Here is an 18,174-nt window from a genome sequence, read left to right as displayed (position 1 = left end):
CTTCTTCGAATACTGTCTGTGGCAGACCGCACATTCCAGGTTCAGCACGCTTTGGCGACGCTGTGTTGCCGGGGTCATTTTTGTGGGGAATCTGGGGACTGCAAGACGAGGTGTTGTGGAGATGGGTGCACCCCACCTTCTAATATCGCGAACCTCGGCAATCTCACTTTGTGCACTCGATGTGATTTAGATTGAAACAAACCGAGCCTAAATATAGCTCCAATTTTTTTTGTTCCACTTCGATAATACAAGGCCCAGCCCGGATTTCAGAGCTCAACCTCGTTAACCATGGCATCTTCCTTCAGACCAGCCAGAAGATTCTTGACTGATTCCGTCGCCATTTGCTCTCTCGTCTCGATTGTTGCGGACCCGACATGTGGCAGTAAAACACACCGCGGTTGTTTGAGGAGTGGGTGGTCTGCCTGAATGTTTGGTTCATTCTCGACGACGTCTAACCCGGCACCGAAGATTTGCCCTTCGTCAAGGGCAGAAACTAAGGCATCCGTATCGATGACTGGACCACGAGCAATATTGACAATCACTGCAAGCTTTTTCATCTGGTGGAAGAATTCAGCGTTCACCAAATGCTTTGTGCTTGGGGTCAAGGCACATCCAACGATCACAACGTCGCTCTCTTTAGCCAACTCCTTCCAGTCCAGTACCGGCGATATTGGGATTGAGCCATCTCGTACTACTCTGTAGTGATCGTCCTGGACAGGCTGCCCGGGCTTAGATGTGAGATAGATGGCTTTGCCGATACCGAAAGGGAGAAGACGTTTGAGAGTAGCTTGTGCAATCCGACCAAATCCAAGAAACCCGACAGTTGAACCACGGATTTGAGGACCCGTCATTAGCAGAGGAGACCAGGGCATTTGCGGCCATTGACCTGTGAGTACCTTCGCCATTGCCTCGCCTCCTCTTCGTTGTGCCATGAGAATGAGCATCACCGTCAGATCCGCGACAGCATCGGTCAAACAGGTAGGTGTGTAACCCAACCGGATATTCCGTTTCTTCAGCGCATCTCGGTCGACATGGTCAGTGCCGACTGAAAAAGATGCTATCACCCTTAAGCCGTCGCCAGCAGCATCTAGAAGCTCCTCGTCGCACTTATCCGATAGCATAAGTAGAATTCCTGAAGCCCCTTTTGAGTGCTCGAGAAGCCAAGATCGGTCGCAAGGCTAGAGCCAGACCGGTTAGCGTCTTGAAGCGGACATGAATGAATCTCGTCTACGCACTTGTTCCGATGGCCATTGTACGATTTCTAAATCTGGGTCTGCTACTAAGAGCTTCTGTGCTGGTTCGATAAGCTGTCGTGTCACCACCACTTTGTGCTGTTGAGGCATGGTAAGCGCGGGAGGAGGATGGTGGGGCCGAGATCGGAGAGAGGCAGGTGGCAATAATAAAGCGACAGCAAGATTAAATAACTGGGGGCAAGTGAAGAAAATTTCATGTGGGTGGCTCTTGCAAGGTAGAAGTACTCTTAGTCTGGTTAAGTGGAAATAGTAGTAATGTTAATTCTTCTGGGAAAAAGAAGTCGTCGCGATATCATTAACCCGAAATATCCGCCGATAAGCGATTGTGATGGTGCGCATCGTATCACGAACAACAATTGAAACCCACTAGTTAGCTACTCAATTTGCGCATAATCAATCTTTCCATAGACAGTATTCCCATTCTCTCTCAAGCCCACGCAACTCCTGCCGACTCCCGCCCATCCAGAGTCTCTCTCTTCGCAATTTCCCCAATCCAGATGACAGGAAACACATTTGAAAACTTCGCAACATCTAGTCTCGTCTCCGCCGACCCCTTTTCTAACGCTGTCTTGAGGTTCTCAACACTATCGAAACAACACGTTGTCTGAACCAGATACGGCGGCGTTTCTCCCGTCAACGGGCACGGATTCTGGAACTGGTTGATTGACCATGACTTTAGCCCATAAGGACCCCAAGCACGATCGATTAGGGGCATATGGCCCGAGAGGTAGTAGTTCATATCGAACTGGAGAGGTTCCCCGGTTTCGGGGTGCTTGGATGGATAAGCAACTACGGCGGCGATTTCACCCGACATGTCGAAATTGGTTCGGATAAGGTGGATGGAAAATGGAAAAGACTCTGATAGAATTGTAGAAGATTGCTACTTGTTCTTTTAGAGGTAGATCACACAGTTTTCTGGGTATGGGCGTTGTTAAAGTAAGCATGATTAGACTGTGGCACAAAATGCGGAGTCTTGAGGAACCTCGGCTAGACCCAATTGGACTCGACGATCGCATGTAGCTTAGAATTGATGATTTCCGACAAAAGACGGGGGGAGAAAAAAGTTCGTGCTTCACAGTCAGACACTGGTACGGCGTCCAAGAAAACAGGATTTAGGATGTCAGACTGAGCCCTAAGAAACTAATGCTCTCTGCGGCAAGGCTTTAGAGTATGGCTTCAAACAACAGAGATTTCTTCATCCTTAGAGTTTGCTCTGAGCAATAGATTCCCCTCGTGTTTCTGGGACCTTCATATCAGTCCTCCCATGGAATACACTCTCGCTCAACCTCGCCTGGTTGATCAAGAAGCTTGTAGGGAACCAATCAAGTTGCTTTACACTTCCACCTCGTATGATGTGAACAAGGGCTTCCGCGGACTTTAGACACAACACCATCCCTAGGTGCATTAGTAAATGTCATAAAATAAGGGCGGAATCCTTACCATGACCATTAAAACCTGCAGCAATCCACAGTCCCGTTGTTTTGGGCATAGGACCGACAAAGGGTATGCCATCAGCAGTTGTACCCATGATTCCGGTCCATTCTTGAGTTATCCTCTCTCCCGTCTCATTGCCCCAATTTTGCTTACCAAAATAGCCCACCAGACTACCTCTCAAATATCTTGAGATACTCCCATTTAGCTCACTATCGTTAACTGTGCCAAATTCGCCCGCACCCCCTTCTGGCTGCCGACCTAGGCCACCACCGATAATGATGTGCTGACCGCCTTCAGAGAGCGGTCTTGGGATCATGTATTCGTATCCATACTTGTAAATGAACGAATACGTGGTCGGTAAAGGAGTTGGAAACTTTGGTGCGCTTCCAGGCTTTTGTGCAGCTATTTGACCACGGAGAGGAACGATGACACCTTGGAAGGCTGGTAGCAAGTTTGCGGTATATCCGTTTGTTGCGAGGATCACAGAACGAGATAATATGATTCCCTTTGGTGTTGACACAGTATGGCACGAACTCCCCGTTGATCGATCGAGTTGGGCTGGAGTAATCGTTTCTACAGGAGTATTCGTGAACAGCTTCAAGCCCCCCTTAACGCAAGTTTCCAATATCCCAGTGGCAAACTTATATGCGTTAATCCGACCAGCAGCATACTCGAAAGCACCAGCTAGCGGTTCGTCTTCTTCCAATTCCGGGTTCCGATTCTTGTCGTCAACCCAAAATCGCGCCATTGCTTCGTTCCGCGAGTGAACCTTGTACCAAGCCATCCCCCCTTCCATGCTCTCTGACTCATCTGCATCTGCCCTCAGTATTTCGACCGCATTTTTTCCCCGTTCGAAGGTTTCCTGGTCGTAAATAAGATCCACCGTATTGCACTCCTGACTTTCACAATCTAATTTCATTTCTCTTGCCAATCGATGCGTAGCCAAAATATTCTCATACTCCAGCCTCGCAATCTTCAGCGCTTCTTCTTTCCCTAGTTCTTCCCTATGTTGTAGGTACGTTCTATAGCTCGCGGCCTTGGTATGGCCGCCATTCCGACCTGTGGCGCCTCCGCAGGCCTCCCGTGCTTCAAGGATCACGACCCGAGAGCCAGGTTCGGAACAGAAGAGACCGTACGCGATTAGCGTACCGGATATACCAGAACCAATGATAACATAATCGCATTCCGATGGTAATTCAGACTCTATGTGATTTGCGAGTGGCGATTTCGGGATATGCCAATACGAGGGGAGTGGATTGGGAGCCGGTAGACCAACTGGAATGCAACCCCTCTCTTCCATTCTTAATGGTACCGATTACAGGAGGGTTTCTTTGCTTGTCCACGTGTTTGGTTTCGAGATTTGAACTGTCTGTGAGTGTTAGGGGATGTAAGAGTGGGGTCCGTCTGTATATAGGTCATTCGCAGTTCGAACAGCGAGGAAATTTTGTTCTCTTCAATATGATAGCGCCGAGTCGTAGGCATAAACACCCGAGGGACTTCGAAAAGTAGCAATGGAATGAAGCTCGGACAACCATGAGGATGGAGAGTAGTGGGCACTCTGAGCCTGTTCGGAAGGACCTTCCTGTTCAGACCAAGCGTACTTGGCGCCTTCTCCAACCCCATCAGTTCTTCGTTGATACTTCTGCCTTAACACATCGAAGTCTGCAAGACTGAGAGCTACAATCACCACCTAGCTAGTTTCCCGTGATTTTAGATCTCTAATACCTCCCAAATCTCCGTAGAGGGCTAGCTGAGAGGCCACAAATGTGATGCCTAGCATTCGGTCCCTTTCCAGATATCGCATGCTTCCAGCTATTTGAGAGCACTCCTCATTCACTGCCTCATTTCTTGGTTAGGTCCTTCCATTTTTCCCGCGTTCGGTCGAAGATCCAACAGCCACTACATTAAGTACAGTTCAGAGCGCGCCCCTGGAGAGGCGGACCACTGTTGGTTATGAAATGATGAACCATTAACAATGTCATTTATGACCGTCGGAGTTATGACTAGCCCGGGCGCGCCTTGATAAGCCTACCGTGAGTTTGATAAAAAGTGATAGGAGCAGTGTTCTTACTGACCCATGTTGATGGCTGACATCACATGGAGATCTGTCACATTTCTGGTACAGAAACCTTCCTCCCCTGTACCTCAACAGCCCCTACTACCTTCACTATATCCCCTTAGCCATTCCCATGGCCCTCACTGCCCCTGCCATTATAGATGTAAATAAATACTCTGCAACAGAGCACTTAGACTTAGAACAATACACTTCACTTCATCAGCTTTCTACATAGCTGCATGCTTACACCACCTCTCTATTTGCAACAAGACCGAGTTTCATGAAGATACAGCCAGTCCTGGACAGGTGTTACAGTGCCAGCTCCTTTAGCCCTTTGCATTCTAGTCCAGTCCTCCCCATCATACTCCTGCCCATCCATTATCCTTGTTAAGTGGTTCAACTCTCACGGTTATTGTGGAGCATTCCGCCCATCCTTTCTCCAATATCTGCCCGTTAATCGCAGGTATGTCATCTTTCATCACAATGGATACGGCGCTGTTTTCCGTCTATGTCTCGTGCCCCTCGACCTTTAAGATCAGATTTACACAATAGACCCAAAAAGAGGGCTTTCTAGATTGGCTTCTCCCTGATCCTACTGCGTATCTTGTTGAGAGTGAACTAGTGCATCGATGATTTTCGATTGCTTGGAACGACTTCCTCACATCCATTACACCCAAAGCTTCGACCACGGAATTGGTCATGATCCAGCGTGGCCAACAGTACGTAGTACGTTACGTTTGAGCTTTTTTCTGCTAGTAACTTCTTAATTTAGTAGTACTTTTGTACATAAGCAGTGAATTAATTAGTAAGTACATAATATAACAGTAACTTCTTAAAATCCTTATACTTTTGTACTTTTTGCAAGAAGTTTTATTAGTCTAGGTTAAAATTGTTCTAAAAGAAGCTTTTTAGCTTAGATAAAGTCCCCTAGAGTAGTTAATTTACTCTCTACCTTATAACATAACTAGTTCTTTTAGAGCTGCTGTAGAGCCTTAATTATACAACCTGCTAAGCAGTTTCTATTAATTATAACTATCCTCCTGCCTCTAGAGAAGGCTCTCTTACAGTTGTAGCTTATTAAGAGTATACAGAGAAAATTAAGGGCAATTTTAAAAAGTGTAAGGTAAGTAATAACTAACTTTAAGCTACTAAGTAAAAGGTAATTAAAATAGCAGAGATTCCTTCTTAGCTATAGAAAGGTCTTTAATGTAGCTGTTATAGTATTATTAAAGCTCTGCTATTTTCTGCTGTTTTTTATATAACTTTAAGCCTGTAAGAAGGCTTATGTTAACAGAATACTTACTACTAGAAAGCTTATGCTAGTAAGGTTATAGATCTTTCTCCTTATTACCCTTTATCTCTAGCTTGTTAGGACAACTCTAATAAGCAGCTACTGTGCTACAAAATGTAGAGTCTAATTGTTACTTTAAAACGTGACTTTAAACAAAGCTTCTAACGCGATAGCTAATAGGGTCTAAAAACAGGAGGGAAATCTCCTAAAATATAACCTCTCTAACCTGTACTACAGGACGTACTTAGCAATTTAGTGTATAAAAGTTACGTCTTACATTTTGACTACTTTTGTACGCCTTACGTGATTACTACGTTCACGTAGTTACGTTACGTACTACGGACTGTTGGCCACGCTGTCATGATCTTAGATCTGAATCTAAATTGCGAGACGTACGATTCAAGGAGCTTGCTAGCAATTCATGAATTGAGATTGTGGAGATGATTATATAATATTTATTGTACGTATCCAAAGCATGCATACGTTTGCTGAATTCCGCACAGGGTTTCTATCCAATCCAAAACGATCAGAGAAACATGAAGCGACCAGTGAATTGGAGAGGTCTAACACATCTTCTAGGTAGGAAGGAAGTCATAGCAGCTTGCCTAGATCTCCGAGCCGACAGCATTCCTCCAGGAATTTGGAAGTGTAGCATGTGGAAGATCATTGGGGTTTGCGGTATGCCGCCAATATGGGGAGACGCATATGGATGATCTTCATTGTTGAGCGGGAAAAAAAAGGCCATCTCCAGAACTCTCGTGTGGAGGAAAACGGACATCGTCTCCATATGAGCATTTAAATTCAATCAGCAAATGCCAGAGTTGTTCACTTCACCATGCTGAGGCTGGCTTTCCTCCTCTGCATTATTAAATTCCAACATCTCAATCCATTTTAATAGCCTCGACGAAATGCTTCCAACTGGAACCAAAGCTTTGGTAGTAATTTTCGCTAAGATCTGTAACGAAAAGATAGGCCGCGCGTTCTCGCAACCCATACGCCAATCTCTTCACATCCTCAGCCTGGACCGAATGTATGATGTAACAGGTTCTCGATCGATCGTATGAAGAGGTAGATAGCCATTGTTGGTACTCTGGCGTCTGGTATGTCGAATGCGCGACTTCAACCACAGCGGTGACATCAGGGCCAGGATTTGCTAGGCGGGCATCGACGGCTGTCCCGGGGTTGTGAATCACCTTCGGAAGTCATCACTGAGATTTAATATGCTGCTGCTTTGTTCGGAAATCATACTCACCGTTCGATCCCCGAGGATCCCTTCGCTTTGCTTCACATACTGAGAAATTGCGTCCAGATATTCTCTCACCTCTTCAGAAAACACATTTGTCGTTTCGTCAAAGAAGATCCCCTTCACACTAAGTCTTGAAGCCACATGATCTCGAGACCACTCCGCGTACTTCGTGATATCCCTATACACCTCTTGAATCGGTCGTTGGCAGTAGGCCGTCCGAACATATCCGACTATTCGCACATTGGAGTGTTCATTTAGCCGTGGGATTTCGCGAACGTAGTCATCATTTGGCCACCATGGGGCCGAGCCCGGGCCACTGTTTGGGTTGATGATTATTGTGAAGTTTACATCTTGGTTGGCCACAATGCTGAGATGACTCAGTGGGCAGTGTATGCCGTTTGGTGTTGAAGGACTCACGCTTCATAAAGAGGATCCCATTTGCCATGGTCAGGATAGATGTACAGCGGAACCAGAATGCTCGATTTTGGATTCTGAGCCATGGTGTAAGTGTGCAAGTCTGAAGAGGTGAGAGAAGAAACATTAAAGTCAATTTTAACGTCCAAGAAATTGCTGACTAATCGATCAGGGCCCGATGCGGATGAGATTGCTCATCAGCCCAAAAGAGGAAGAATTCACATTACTGTGCTTGCAATCTTCCACAAAACTGTTCAGTACATAAAATAAGAAAGCAACCATATCGTTACAGCCCAGTCTCGTTCCCTCATCCCACATGTTGATATCTGAATACTGATACATTTGTCCTCCTCCCGTGGCCCGCGTTCACGTATCCCACCGCTCATACATTAGGGACAGTATCTAGCCTTTCGATGACTGAGACATACTTGCCTCCTGTTACCTACCTCTCATCCTCCCTGCTGTACGAACGTACACAAAATCTCACCTGTACGGGAGTTCGCTTAAGTCACGTGACACCCCTTTCCATCTCATTCTCCCTGAGATGAAAGCGATGCGACAAGTAATGCGATATTTGATACATGGGACGGAAGCGAGGCGACCGTCACACCTAGTGATGAGAGGGGGAGCATTTTATAGACGTCAAAAGTAGTAGGCTGATTGAGCAAGGAGCGATACCTGATATAGATAAGCGCGGAGCTGTGCTAAACCCGAAGAGGGAATCCCCGGACAGAGATTACCTCGCTCACTCTTGCTCACGCTTTCAGTTCCACATATTGGTTCAATGGATTTTGATAAGTGCAGTTGGAGGGGTATGGGGAGATATGGAGTAATTCTTGCGGGCCATGTCACAACTGCAAAGAAATCATCCACGCACCCTTCCCTTCGTCAAGTCATTATTTCTTCCAAATTTTCTACCACTACCCTCTCCTTGCTCTCGTTATAGTAGGCCCGGCACTCCTTCCATGTATATTGTTTTCGTACCGTATCCTCAATCTTATCACTCTCCGGATACCTCCGCTGAATCCGCGCCACGACATCAACAAGATCGCTTTTCTGAATCATAGCAGCGATTCGTAACCATCCCCTTGGCTCATCCCCCAAACAAGATGGATACCTCTCAATGTACCAAATGAGATACACGTTGCAAAGTGCCACAAGAATCTGGGCTGCAGTAACTGTATAGGCAACTGGTCTGACAACGAATAGCTTCGTTACGTTAATGCTTTGCACAGCTCTGAGTTCCCGCTTTTCCGTAGATTCGAAGAGTGCTGTTCCGGTTAGAAAAGCGAACATTGCGGCAAATGTGCGCTCCATGGATTCAATAAGTGTGGTGCTGTTGAGTACTGAGGGCTCAGTATTGCTATTAAGTTTCTGCGCATATCCAAACACAGCACGGCCGAAGACATCGGTGTAGAAGCGGCCCGTTGGATCGAAGGCTTGGTAGGCAGGTAAGCCTCGAACAAGAGCTTGGTATTCGGTAGCGTCTATTTCCGTGCTATTGGCTGGTACTGGGTGAAATTCAAACCGAGAGGGAATGCTGGATTGAAGAGTTACTGTCAGATTTCCATGGGTTTTCCAAAAGGAGGGGATGCAGGAGATGGCAGTGACATTCCAGGCGTTTGTGTTATTGTTTGGGAAGCCACCAGCTAATAGACCGATTCGCGAGTTGTGGGCTTTATTGGAGCATGTATCTGTACTGAAAGTCCGGGCGAATATTGTGTCAAGTAAAGATAGCTCCAGGTGTGAAGAACCATTAGAAAGAGGAAGGCGCTGTGTTGGTATTCTGCAACCGCGGTCGTTCATGTCAATGAATAGGAGGTTGCCATCGCGGTATACGTTTGCATCGGAGGTTTTCAGTTCACAGGAGATATAGCCTGAGAATCCGTCGATTGCTGCCGTCACGTTCCCGGACTGGATAGAGATGTTTGAGAGTGGTTCAAAAGCATACTCCGATGTTATGTACGGTGGAGGAGTGGCTCTGTGAACGAGAACTGCGCCTGCTTCGTTAATCGCTGGCTGTGCATCGGTTTCGGTGGTGAGCAGGGATACATTAAAAGCGCTGACAATATTGACTGATATGTTGCTGTGTACCGGCAAAGTTGCGGGAGAGAATAGATATGCGGCAATCGGAATTATGAAGATCGACAGGATCTGGTTTAGCACCATGCAAATCCCCAGAAACCAGTGCCTGTTTTTGAAAGCAAAAGCCCAGCTTATCAGCGATGCATAAGACCGATAATCTAGCAGGATTGAGCGATCCATCCTCACTGCCTTTTCTTTTGATTTTCGTAGTTCGACGTATGGTTGTCGTTCTGCTGCTGCAGATACGATCGAATCCCAAGCTAGGCGATTAAGGACCATAGCGAAGGATGGAAGTGTTGTCCAGAGAAGTCCTTTATTTGATATGATGCCATTTACGGAAAAGGGGGGAAATGTTGTGTTAGAAGAATCAGAAACTTCGACGAGCCCACTTCGTGTCGTAGATATCCGCTCGATGGTTAGAATTGCGACGATGAGTGTGACATTAAGAAGAAGGACAGTGCATGTCCAACGTTTTCGTAGACTCCATGCTTTCCACTCAACGAATGTTGCTTTAGATCTTGATTGTTCCATGCCTGTGTTGGTCGCTGTGCTGTTGAATAAAGTAGGGCCAACGATGATATAACTGCGGGTCGCCTTGAGTTTGGAACTAGTTACTAAAATTAAGTGCCTCGTAGACTCGGGATTGCAGACGTGTAGTACCCTACCATGTCTGAAATAGCGTACGGAAGGTGCCGCGGAGATTCCCGGTGGTGAAAGTTGTCTTAGGTGGTTTCGCCCGAAAAACGAAGGCTGAAGTGCGGTGTAGCGACGACAACCCAATCACTTCCCAGGATATTAGCCACAAGCAGCACTACTTTAATGCCGAGACACGGCGCCAGCAAGATTTCCTCAGCTTGTTTGAAAATTAGAAGTATTGCCAAGTTAATTGACAAATATGTCCTTTGTGATGCGTATCATGGTTCAAGACCACAGGATTGAACGCGCTAGGGCGTTACTCCTAGCGAGGACTATTTCTACGGTAGCAATCTATGATGTTAATTTAATGGAAGAACAATTCTCAAAAGCACTTCCGAAACAATATTATTCATCAACAACGAGATGTCACGCTGCTCTTATTCCATTCTCCCACTTCTCTCCTTCTTTATCCTCTCTAGGGCTCAAGACTACACCCCAGTCCCACAAACATCCTGCCTGAACCCGGTCGCTCAAACAGCATCCGACTACGGAAAATGTAGCTCTTTAGTCTCCGAATTCGCACGGTGTAATAACTCAGTCTCGACCAACAAGCCCGCAGCCGCATCGTGTATCTGCCGACAGGAAATGCTGAACGGAATTTACGAGTACACTCCTCCGAATCTAGTCTCCAGAAGAGAGAAGATATGAGATTAACAATTCACAGATGCGAAAACGAGTCAAATTTCTGCAACGGCATGAACAACGGTGACACCTGGAACGATCTCGCGGATAGCTGGCACAGCGCGTGTGATTCACGCATCACATTTAGTCCAACAACACCAGCACTGTCGACATACTCTTCCATCGATATCCTCGCATGTAGTACAGCCTGGGACGGCTGTATTAGCCAGTCAGCCGAGGTAGTCAAATGTCGGACGTTTTCGACGCAGGAAAGCCAATTGACCTCATGCATGTGTCGACCGGCTGTGCTTTCGGCAGCTTTTACTTGCAGCTACTATGCCAATGTTTCCTGCCAGCTGGTGCCTGCAACTTTGTCTAATGTCGCGGGGTACGAATATTGTAGCGGGTTTATGGATGTAGTCGGTGTATTAGCGAATGTAAGTCAGAGGTGTAAATGGAATGCACCGCTAATGCAAATCAGGCAACACCGACAGCGTCTCAAGCGCCGATCACGAGCCTGACAACAAGTCTTGTAGTAACGAAGCCTGCGCTGCCGGGGTCATCGCACTCTGCTCCAGGAATAGTAGCAACGACGAAGCCTTCATCGTCGACCAGGTCTGCACCACAATTTTCACTGCTCGCAGGGTCAATGTTATTGTCGTTTCTCCATGTTGGATTTGGTCCTGCTTTGAGATACTGATGAAGAGTTTGTTGGTCTACTGATATTGTTGGGATACGCACAATCTTCTCTCTTTGTGCAAGCTCCTCATTGTCGACTGGAATCGCATTCAATTGGATTTCAAGAATAAATACATAATCTTGACAGAGTCTCCTATTGACTTGCTTTGATCATATCAGCAGCCTATGCACATATTAGCGGTTTCAGTATCTAACAAGTCAGTAAACTAACCTTCTCGGCAATCATATAAACACTCTGCTGTGTGTTAGCCCCTGGTAATGTTGGCATTATACTTCCATCCACAATTCTGAGCCCCTTCGTTCCATGCACCCTCAATTCCTCGTCCACCACACCTCCCATCTCTTTTGGCTTCTTCGCCGCTGTCGCAATCGGATGGAAGTTCGTCGGGATCAAGACACTCTTAATCCACTCCTTCAACTCATTTCCCTCGACATTGATTCCAGGCCCAGTCTCTGTGGGTCGGGAGGCAGCAAAGGCGGAGGAGTTCATGAATTTGCGCATGTACCGAATATTTTCGACCATGATGTCGAGGTCGATGGGGTTAGAAAGGGCGCGATAATCGACGATGGGTTCGGCATCGGGGTTGGCCGGATCGATGTTGATTGTGCCGTGGCTGACAACGTGCATGCTCATTACGATACCGCCGGGTTGACCGAAGATGGGGAGCCAGAGCCAGTTGGAGTTAGTACTTCGAAGTAGCTTAGCGTGAAGCTTTTGGAAGGCTTTGTAACCGGCGATAACGGTTGGGTGGGTGTTTTTGGGTAGGTATTGCGCAGGATCTTGGGCTTCGTAGCGAGAAGCAATTTTCTCAAAGTCATCGGTCATCGTTGGAAGGCCGATCCAAGCTCCTAGGTTAGGACCAGCGATAGAAGATGGGTTGCCGGTTTGAGTGATGTTCGGCCCAATCGGGCCGCTACCATTGCCCCCTAGAATATTCATGAGCATGAACGACACATTGAAAGGAGGTTGACTCTACATTGATAGTTTACAGCCAAGTAGGCATGATCTTGGAAGTTCTGGCCTACTCCCGGGAGCTCAATGAGTATGGGTATCTTAGCTTGGGTGAGTAAGTCCTTGGGGCCGATTCCACTGTTCTGCAAAATTTGAGGGGTGTGGACTGTTCCGGCGGAGATGATGACTTCTTTCCTAGCCCTCGCTGTTAAAGTCTGATTCGTGTCTCTGGGACTGAACTGGACGCCTGTAGCTGTTGTCCCATCAAAAAGGATCTTCTTGACCTTGTGCATAGTGATGACATCATAGTTGTCTCTCTTAATATTGTCGTAATGACCAGTCCGAGAGTATGATCGCCAGTACTTTTGATTGTCCATGGATGTTGGGAACCAGAAAAGTCCGCTTTTTCCGCCTGCTCCATCTTTGGGAATTGGCATCTTCGGCATCTTCGCCGCAGCGTTGTAAAATGGGACTGGAGTTTGTCGTCAGTTTTTGTGGCCAGTTTCGAGCAGCATTGTAGGAATCCTTACTCATGACAGGCTCCTCATAGTTCGGATAAGATGCATAAATGTGAGTGTCCGGATCCTGTCCCCAGACTTCTGGGTCCCACGTGATGTTGAAGTTCTTTGCTAGCACCTCGTCCGGCGGGTTGAAATGGCTCGCTTTCTTAAAATATGGTAACACACCATTCCAATCCCACGTTGACTTAGTACCACCAAGCTCAGCCCATCCATCGTATTCAGGTTTCGTCCCTCGGACAAACACCATTCCGTTAATCGCAGAGCTTCCTCCAACACAGCAGCCTATTCTCACTTGCTGTTCTCTGTTGTTCATGTCTACCTGTGGGATAGAGCTGATGTTGTAGCTGATACCAGGGTCAAGGAAATTTCGGCCATTGCTGTTTTTGATGGTTGCATCGGAGACTGCGCTTCATGAGAAAAATGCACGACTATAGTGAGGAAACCGGACGACCTACTCGGGTAGCAGTACTCGATAACCAAAACAGAATCTGACTTACTGTCAGTGCTTTCAGGATTGTCTTGGTTAGGGTCTCACATTTCCCATCGGCTGTTAATCGATCTGCCAGAGTCAGACCCGCAGTTCCTGCACCAGCAATGATGTAGTCATATGCATCTCTGACTTGAGTTCCCCTCTGGAGAATATTTGCGTAGCCAAACCTCTCAGCTGTCTCCGCCGGAGCAGCCCATGCAGTGGTAAGTATTGTTGCAAGTGAAATAGAGAATACTCTGGAGCCCATGATGAATCGTGGTTTCAAAGTGCAAATTCGGGTTAATGGTGATGCTAATGCTTCAACGCCGCCTAGAAACCATAGAATTGCCAACTATCAGGCGCCGGCAACAAGCACACAGCTTCGGGGAAAGCATACCTCTTATGGAAGACTTCATGCATCGCGAGACATTTTCTCGGGAGGATTAAGCCTGGTACTGGTGTATTAAGATATATCAATTCGCCTCACCGGGATAAATATCTGCGAGAGAATATGTTGATTTGCCGGTTCATATACGGCTTTTGAAAGTATTTAGACGCGAGGAAAGTGGCATTTGTCATTATGCTTTAGAATGAGTATCATGATTGGCGAAAGAGGTCGAGGTCACCGTTTTTGCGTGGCTGCGTCCCCTGCAAGCATCCACGTGTGATGCCGGGTAATGAGGCCAACGGTTCCAGATTTAGCCTTTTGAGCAGGGCCAATAGCACAAACGCTTCCCAAGAAGCGGCAGGGATTCCCCACAAACATGCTGGCCATGGTACTGGGCAGTGAAGAAGACGCAATTCTAGAATCTAATCTCGCCTACAGTCGATCAGGACACCCATTCCGAGGGTGTGGACATTGGCTGAAGGGACATTTGTCAAAATTCTTCTACATGTTGGGGAAATAGAGTGATCATGTGTAGCGTGTACATTTCTCAGACCCATAATAATATAGAACGGCCGGAAAGAGAGAATGGCCGCGAAGTGACTCGGTGGGAGCTCGGCCGGTGTCTGCCTTAAGCAAATCAGCATGCGTTGAACCTCCAGAACCACGCCCAGCTTCAGCGATAGTGACACTCCCTACGCTGATATAGTTCCTATTCCGTCTCACTCCATGTATCAAGGTCTGACGTTATACTCGGCAGAGGGTCGAGCTGCGTGGAAATAATTCGGGAGAAGCTAGTGGGAGGCATGGCGACTAGAGGGGAACTCGTTGCTCACTATCGGTATACAGCGATCAGCAGGAATTCATTCGAGGCGCAGGAGCGACATGTGAGAGTTCCGCCATATTGTTAAGCACTGGATACAGCTGAGCTTGAGGCTGACAAGGGAGCTGAATAAACGCTGACTAAGCCTGCCAAGACCCATCAATCTTATCTCAGCTAGCTCAGACGGCATGCCAAGAAGACACTAGTACACAAATAGTATAGATACTTTCAGACCCCTGCTAGGGCTTCTTCCTTCTTAGCTGCTGTCTGAGGGACTTTAGTGCAGCGCAATGTGTGCAAAGCTTTGTCTATTAACTTACTAAAAACTTCTATACAAGATACTATTACACACAGCTTATTATAGCGCCTATAATTAAAATTAATTACTTAAAAAGTATATATAATTTACTTTAAACTATTTTTAAATAAATTTCTAACATTTTAACTATAAAAATTATAGGCTTAGCATTACACATATTCTAACACGCAACTGTTTTTCTTAACTCTATTCTCTACTAGTCTATCTACTTATGTTTAACTATTAATAATAGCTAAGATTAACTAACCTACCTTAATTTAGCCTCTAGAACACACTCTTTGTTTTAAATAAAGCATACTAAGTTTAAAGGCTGCTGCATAGATTTAAAATAGTAACATATAGTATAAGTAGAATAGTCCTAATCTATAATTAAGTTATTTAGTAGATGCATAAGTGTTACCTAGTCTAGTAAATTATAGTAAAAAGTGTGCTTATTATAATTAAGTATTACTTATTAAGCGTTACTAGGCACCTTATTAATAAGACCCTAGGTTCTTTGCTAGAACACTAGAGAGCGCTATACTAACAGGAATCTAAGCTATATAAAAAGAGATTATGCATATTTTTTTATTTAATAAAAATAATAATATTCTTATAACTATTTATATAGTTATAGTTTAATGTTAGAAACTGTGTAGTGTTAGCTTATAAAAGCTTTTTATTTAAAATACTCTTTTCTTTTTACTTAGTAGAAGAGAACTACATACTAAGCAGGTCTATGTTGTCTAACACTTTATTTTTAGTTTAGGTAATATAATTCTAGTTATAAAGACTAGGTTTAGTAAGAGTATTACGCTGCATATGTATTTAGTAATAATAGGGTATATAACACTTTAGATTATCCTGTTATTAAAGCTTAAAAAAAATAAAAATAAAAAATTATAAAATATTTTAAAGCTTATTTATACTTTATTACTATAAAAATAAAGAATTTTAATCTTAAACTTTTTAGTAAAATTTTTAAAAAACATTATACATATATTTTTTTTAGCTTTAAGTAAGTAATTTTTTTAGTGTTTTATTATTTTTTTTTTATAAGTAGCTTTATAGACTAAGTCTAACTAGTTATAATTAATAAGTGCTATGTTATTTAGTAGTAGTGTAAATTTTAAACAGCATATATCTAGTTTTATAAGCTTTATTAGATAATATGTTCTATAACTCTCTTCTTTATATGTACAGTAACCTTAGATGCTGCAACTAAGGCCTAGCTTTTTAAAAGTAGATGTTTTTAAGCGCTAGTAACTAGTAATAATAACACTCCTATGCAGCTAAGAATTATACGCACCTCTGTTAACAGGCTAGAGATTACTATTAGAATTGTTCTAATCCTAACTAGCTACTAGACATTATATAACTAGCTTCTAAACTATATAGATGTAGGAATTAATGTAAAAACATTATAAATTATCTTCTTATATATTTTAAAAATAATTATATTTTTAAATAAAAAAAATAAAATTATTACTTTAGCCTAGCTTTTTTAAAGTTAACTTTTAAAAAAAAGCTATCTACTTATAAATATTTAATTAGTGTTAGTAGTATATATAAGGCATATGTTAAAGTTTAACTAAGCTTAAATATATGCTAATTTTTTAAAGGACAAGTCTCTAATCTAAGTTACTATTACTATAACTATGCTTAGAATAGGTATAGATCTGTCTAATGTCTAGCATGTTTATTAGTAGTTAATTTTAATTATAGATAATATTAAAGACTTAATCTAGCAGTTTAGTTATAAAGTAAGAAGACCTAGATAATATATAACTACTATACTATTTATTTTATATTATGCCTTTAACTGCCTTAGAAGAGGGCTAGTAGACTACTTTAGATTAAAGTAGTTATAAAGTTAGTAAGCTAGTAAAAAAAAAAAAAGTTAATATAAAATAAGTTAGTATTTATTATTTACACTTTATACTATATCTACTATGTTAGACTTGTCTAAGGGCAATTACTCTAACTATACTAGCACACTAGTAGGGACAGTAAAAAACTAGGCAAGGTAGGGAATATTAGCTAGTTAAGATGTGTAGGAGTAGGTCTAGTTAGCTTATTATAAACTACTAAGCATATTAATAGTGCTAGAATAGTTAAAAGCAGAGCTTTAGTTATATAAAAGTATCTACTCTAAGTAGTTAAATCTAATTATATTAAAGTGCTACTAAAAGTTTATTTTTTAGTATTTTTAAAATAAGCTTATAATTTTATTAACTTAGAGTCTACTTTTACTACTAAAAAGGTGCTGTACTAGCTGTAATCTATTTCTAGTTAAAAATACTTAAAAGCTAAGTCTAGTTACGCAGCTAACTGCGCCTTTTTTAAAAGCTAAGGCTAAAGTTACCCTTAAGTAAATCTAGGTTAAATATAGTAAAGTAGCACTTTTTATTTATATTAGTAATAAAAACATATTATAAGGGCCTAGTTTTTTTATATTTATAGTTAATAAAGTCTTTATTTTACTACTTAAATCTATTTTTATACTAGTTAAGTTTTAATAAAAATTAGCCTATAAAGTTAGAAAAGCTTAAAATGCTATAAAGTTTAGTATAGCATTTACTTAAAAACACTTTCTTAATACTAGTATTCTACTATAGTAGTAATATTTTAACATATATAGGCTAAGCTTCTACGCCTTTTTTTATAGTATTATAGATAGTGTTTACACGCTTTATTAGTAACAGTTCTTTAAGTAATATATAAAAAAAAAAAGTAATAAAGACTTATTATTAAATTTAACTACTTTTTAGTAGGGTAGTACTTTTTCTACTCTCTTAAAACTTGCTTTAAAGGATAAAGACAACTAAGTTATGTTACAGGCTATGCACACTTTCTAATTATGTGCAGCCTATTATAAGTGCATTTATAGGCAAGTAGCAGTTACTGCTGTCTCTGTAGGCGTCTTGTCTG

General features: G+C 43.3%; 7 protein-coding genes across 7 annotated transcripts; 1 reads left to right on the top strand and 6 right to left on the bottom strand.

The window, feature by feature from the left end:
* Positions 1–266: 266 nt before the first annotated feature.
* Positions 267–1,479, bottom strand: BDR25DRAFT_256568 (uncharacterized protein; the record flags this gene model as incomplete). The annotated part of the gene is made up of 2 exons (XM_033686417.1): positions 1,236–1,479; positions 267–1,178 (listed from the first exon to the last, which is right to left on the bottom strand). The coding sequence occupies exons 1-2, from the start codon at positions 1,341–1,343 to the stop codon at positions 267–269; spliced, it is 1,020 nt and encodes a 339-aa protein (XP_033550569.1). The 5' UTR covers positions 1,344–1,479.
* Positions 1,480–1,522: 43 nt separating this feature from the next.
* On the bottom strand, positions 1,523–2,181 carry BDR25DRAFT_301872 (uncharacterized protein). Its single transcript, XM_033689671.1, has one exon. It carries the CDS (start codon positions 2,065–2,067, stop codon positions 1,681–1,683), a length of 387 nt encoding a protein of 128 aa, XP_033550568.1. The 5' UTR covers positions 2,068–2,181; the 3' UTR covers positions 1,523–1,680.
* A 273-nt stretch (positions 2,182–2,454) lies between these two features.
* Positions 2,455–4,193, bottom strand: BDR25DRAFT_386586 (FAD dependent oxidoreductase; the record flags this gene model as incomplete). Its single annotated transcript, XM_033698016.1, has 2 exons — positions 2,694–4,193; positions 2,455–2,648 (listed from the first exon to the last, which is right to left on the bottom strand). Exons 1-2 carry the CDS (start codon positions 3,985–3,987, stop codon positions 2,455–2,457), a joined length of 1,488 nt encoding a protein of 495 aa, XP_033550567.1. The 5' UTR covers positions 3,988–4,193.
* Positions 4,194–6,881: 2,688 nt separating this feature from the next.
* Positions 6,882–7,788, bottom strand: BDR25DRAFT_256563 (uncharacterized protein). The gene is made up of 3 exons (XM_033686416.1): positions 7,698–7,788; positions 7,287–7,647; positions 6,882–7,227 (listed from the first exon to the last, which is right to left on the bottom strand). The coding sequence occupies exons 1-3, from the start codon at positions 7,778–7,780 to the stop codon at positions 6,916–6,918; spliced, it is 756 nt and encodes a 251-aa protein (XP_033550566.1). The 5' UTR covers positions 7,781–7,788; the 3' UTR covers positions 6,882–6,915.
* A 696-nt stretch (positions 7,789–8,484) lies between these two features.
* Positions 8,485–10,058, bottom strand: BDR25DRAFT_386584 (uncharacterized protein; the record flags this gene model as incomplete). Its single annotated transcript, XM_033698015.1, has 1 exon — positions 8,485–10,058. One exon carries the CDS (start codon positions 10,056–10,058, stop codon positions 8,583–8,585), a length of 1,476 nt encoding a protein of 491 aa, XP_033550565.1. The 3' UTR covers positions 8,485–8,582.
* A 724-nt stretch (positions 10,059–10,782) lies between these two features.
* On the top strand, positions 10,783–11,905 carry BDR25DRAFT_352228 (uncharacterized protein; the record flags this gene model as incomplete). Its single annotated transcript, XM_033694994.1, has 5 exons — positions 10,783–10,840; positions 10,915–10,999; positions 11,035–11,537; positions 11,578–11,766; positions 11,790–11,905. 5 exons carry the CDS (start codon positions 10,783–10,785, stop codon positions 11,903–11,905), a joined length of 951 nt encoding a protein of 316 aa, XP_033550564.1.
* Positions 11,906–11,985: 80 nt separating this feature from the next.
* Positions 11,986–14,005, bottom strand: BDR25DRAFT_386578 (alcohol oxidase; the record flags this gene model as incomplete). The annotated part of the gene is made up of 5 exons (XM_033698014.1): positions 11,986–12,722; positions 12,773–13,219; positions 13,278–13,645; positions 13,720–13,756; positions 13,804–14,005. 5 exons carry the CDS (start codon positions 14,003–14,005, stop codon positions 11,986–11,988), a joined length of 1,791 nt encoding a protein of 596 aa, XP_033550563.1.
* Positions 14,006–18,174: the final 4,169 nt, after the last annotated feature.

This window comes from Lindgomyces ingoldianus (genome assembly GCF_010093535.1).
Source record: "Lindgomyces ingoldianus strain ATCC 200398 unplaced genomic scaffold BDR25scaffold_8, whole genome shotgun sequence".
Lineage (NCBI taxonomy): Eukaryota > Fungi > Ascomycota > Dothideomycetes > Pleosporales > Lindgomycetaceae > Lindgomyces > Lindgomyces ingoldianus.
Note: the sequence above shows the minus strand (reverse complement) of the source record. Positions and strands in the feature narration are given on the sequence as shown.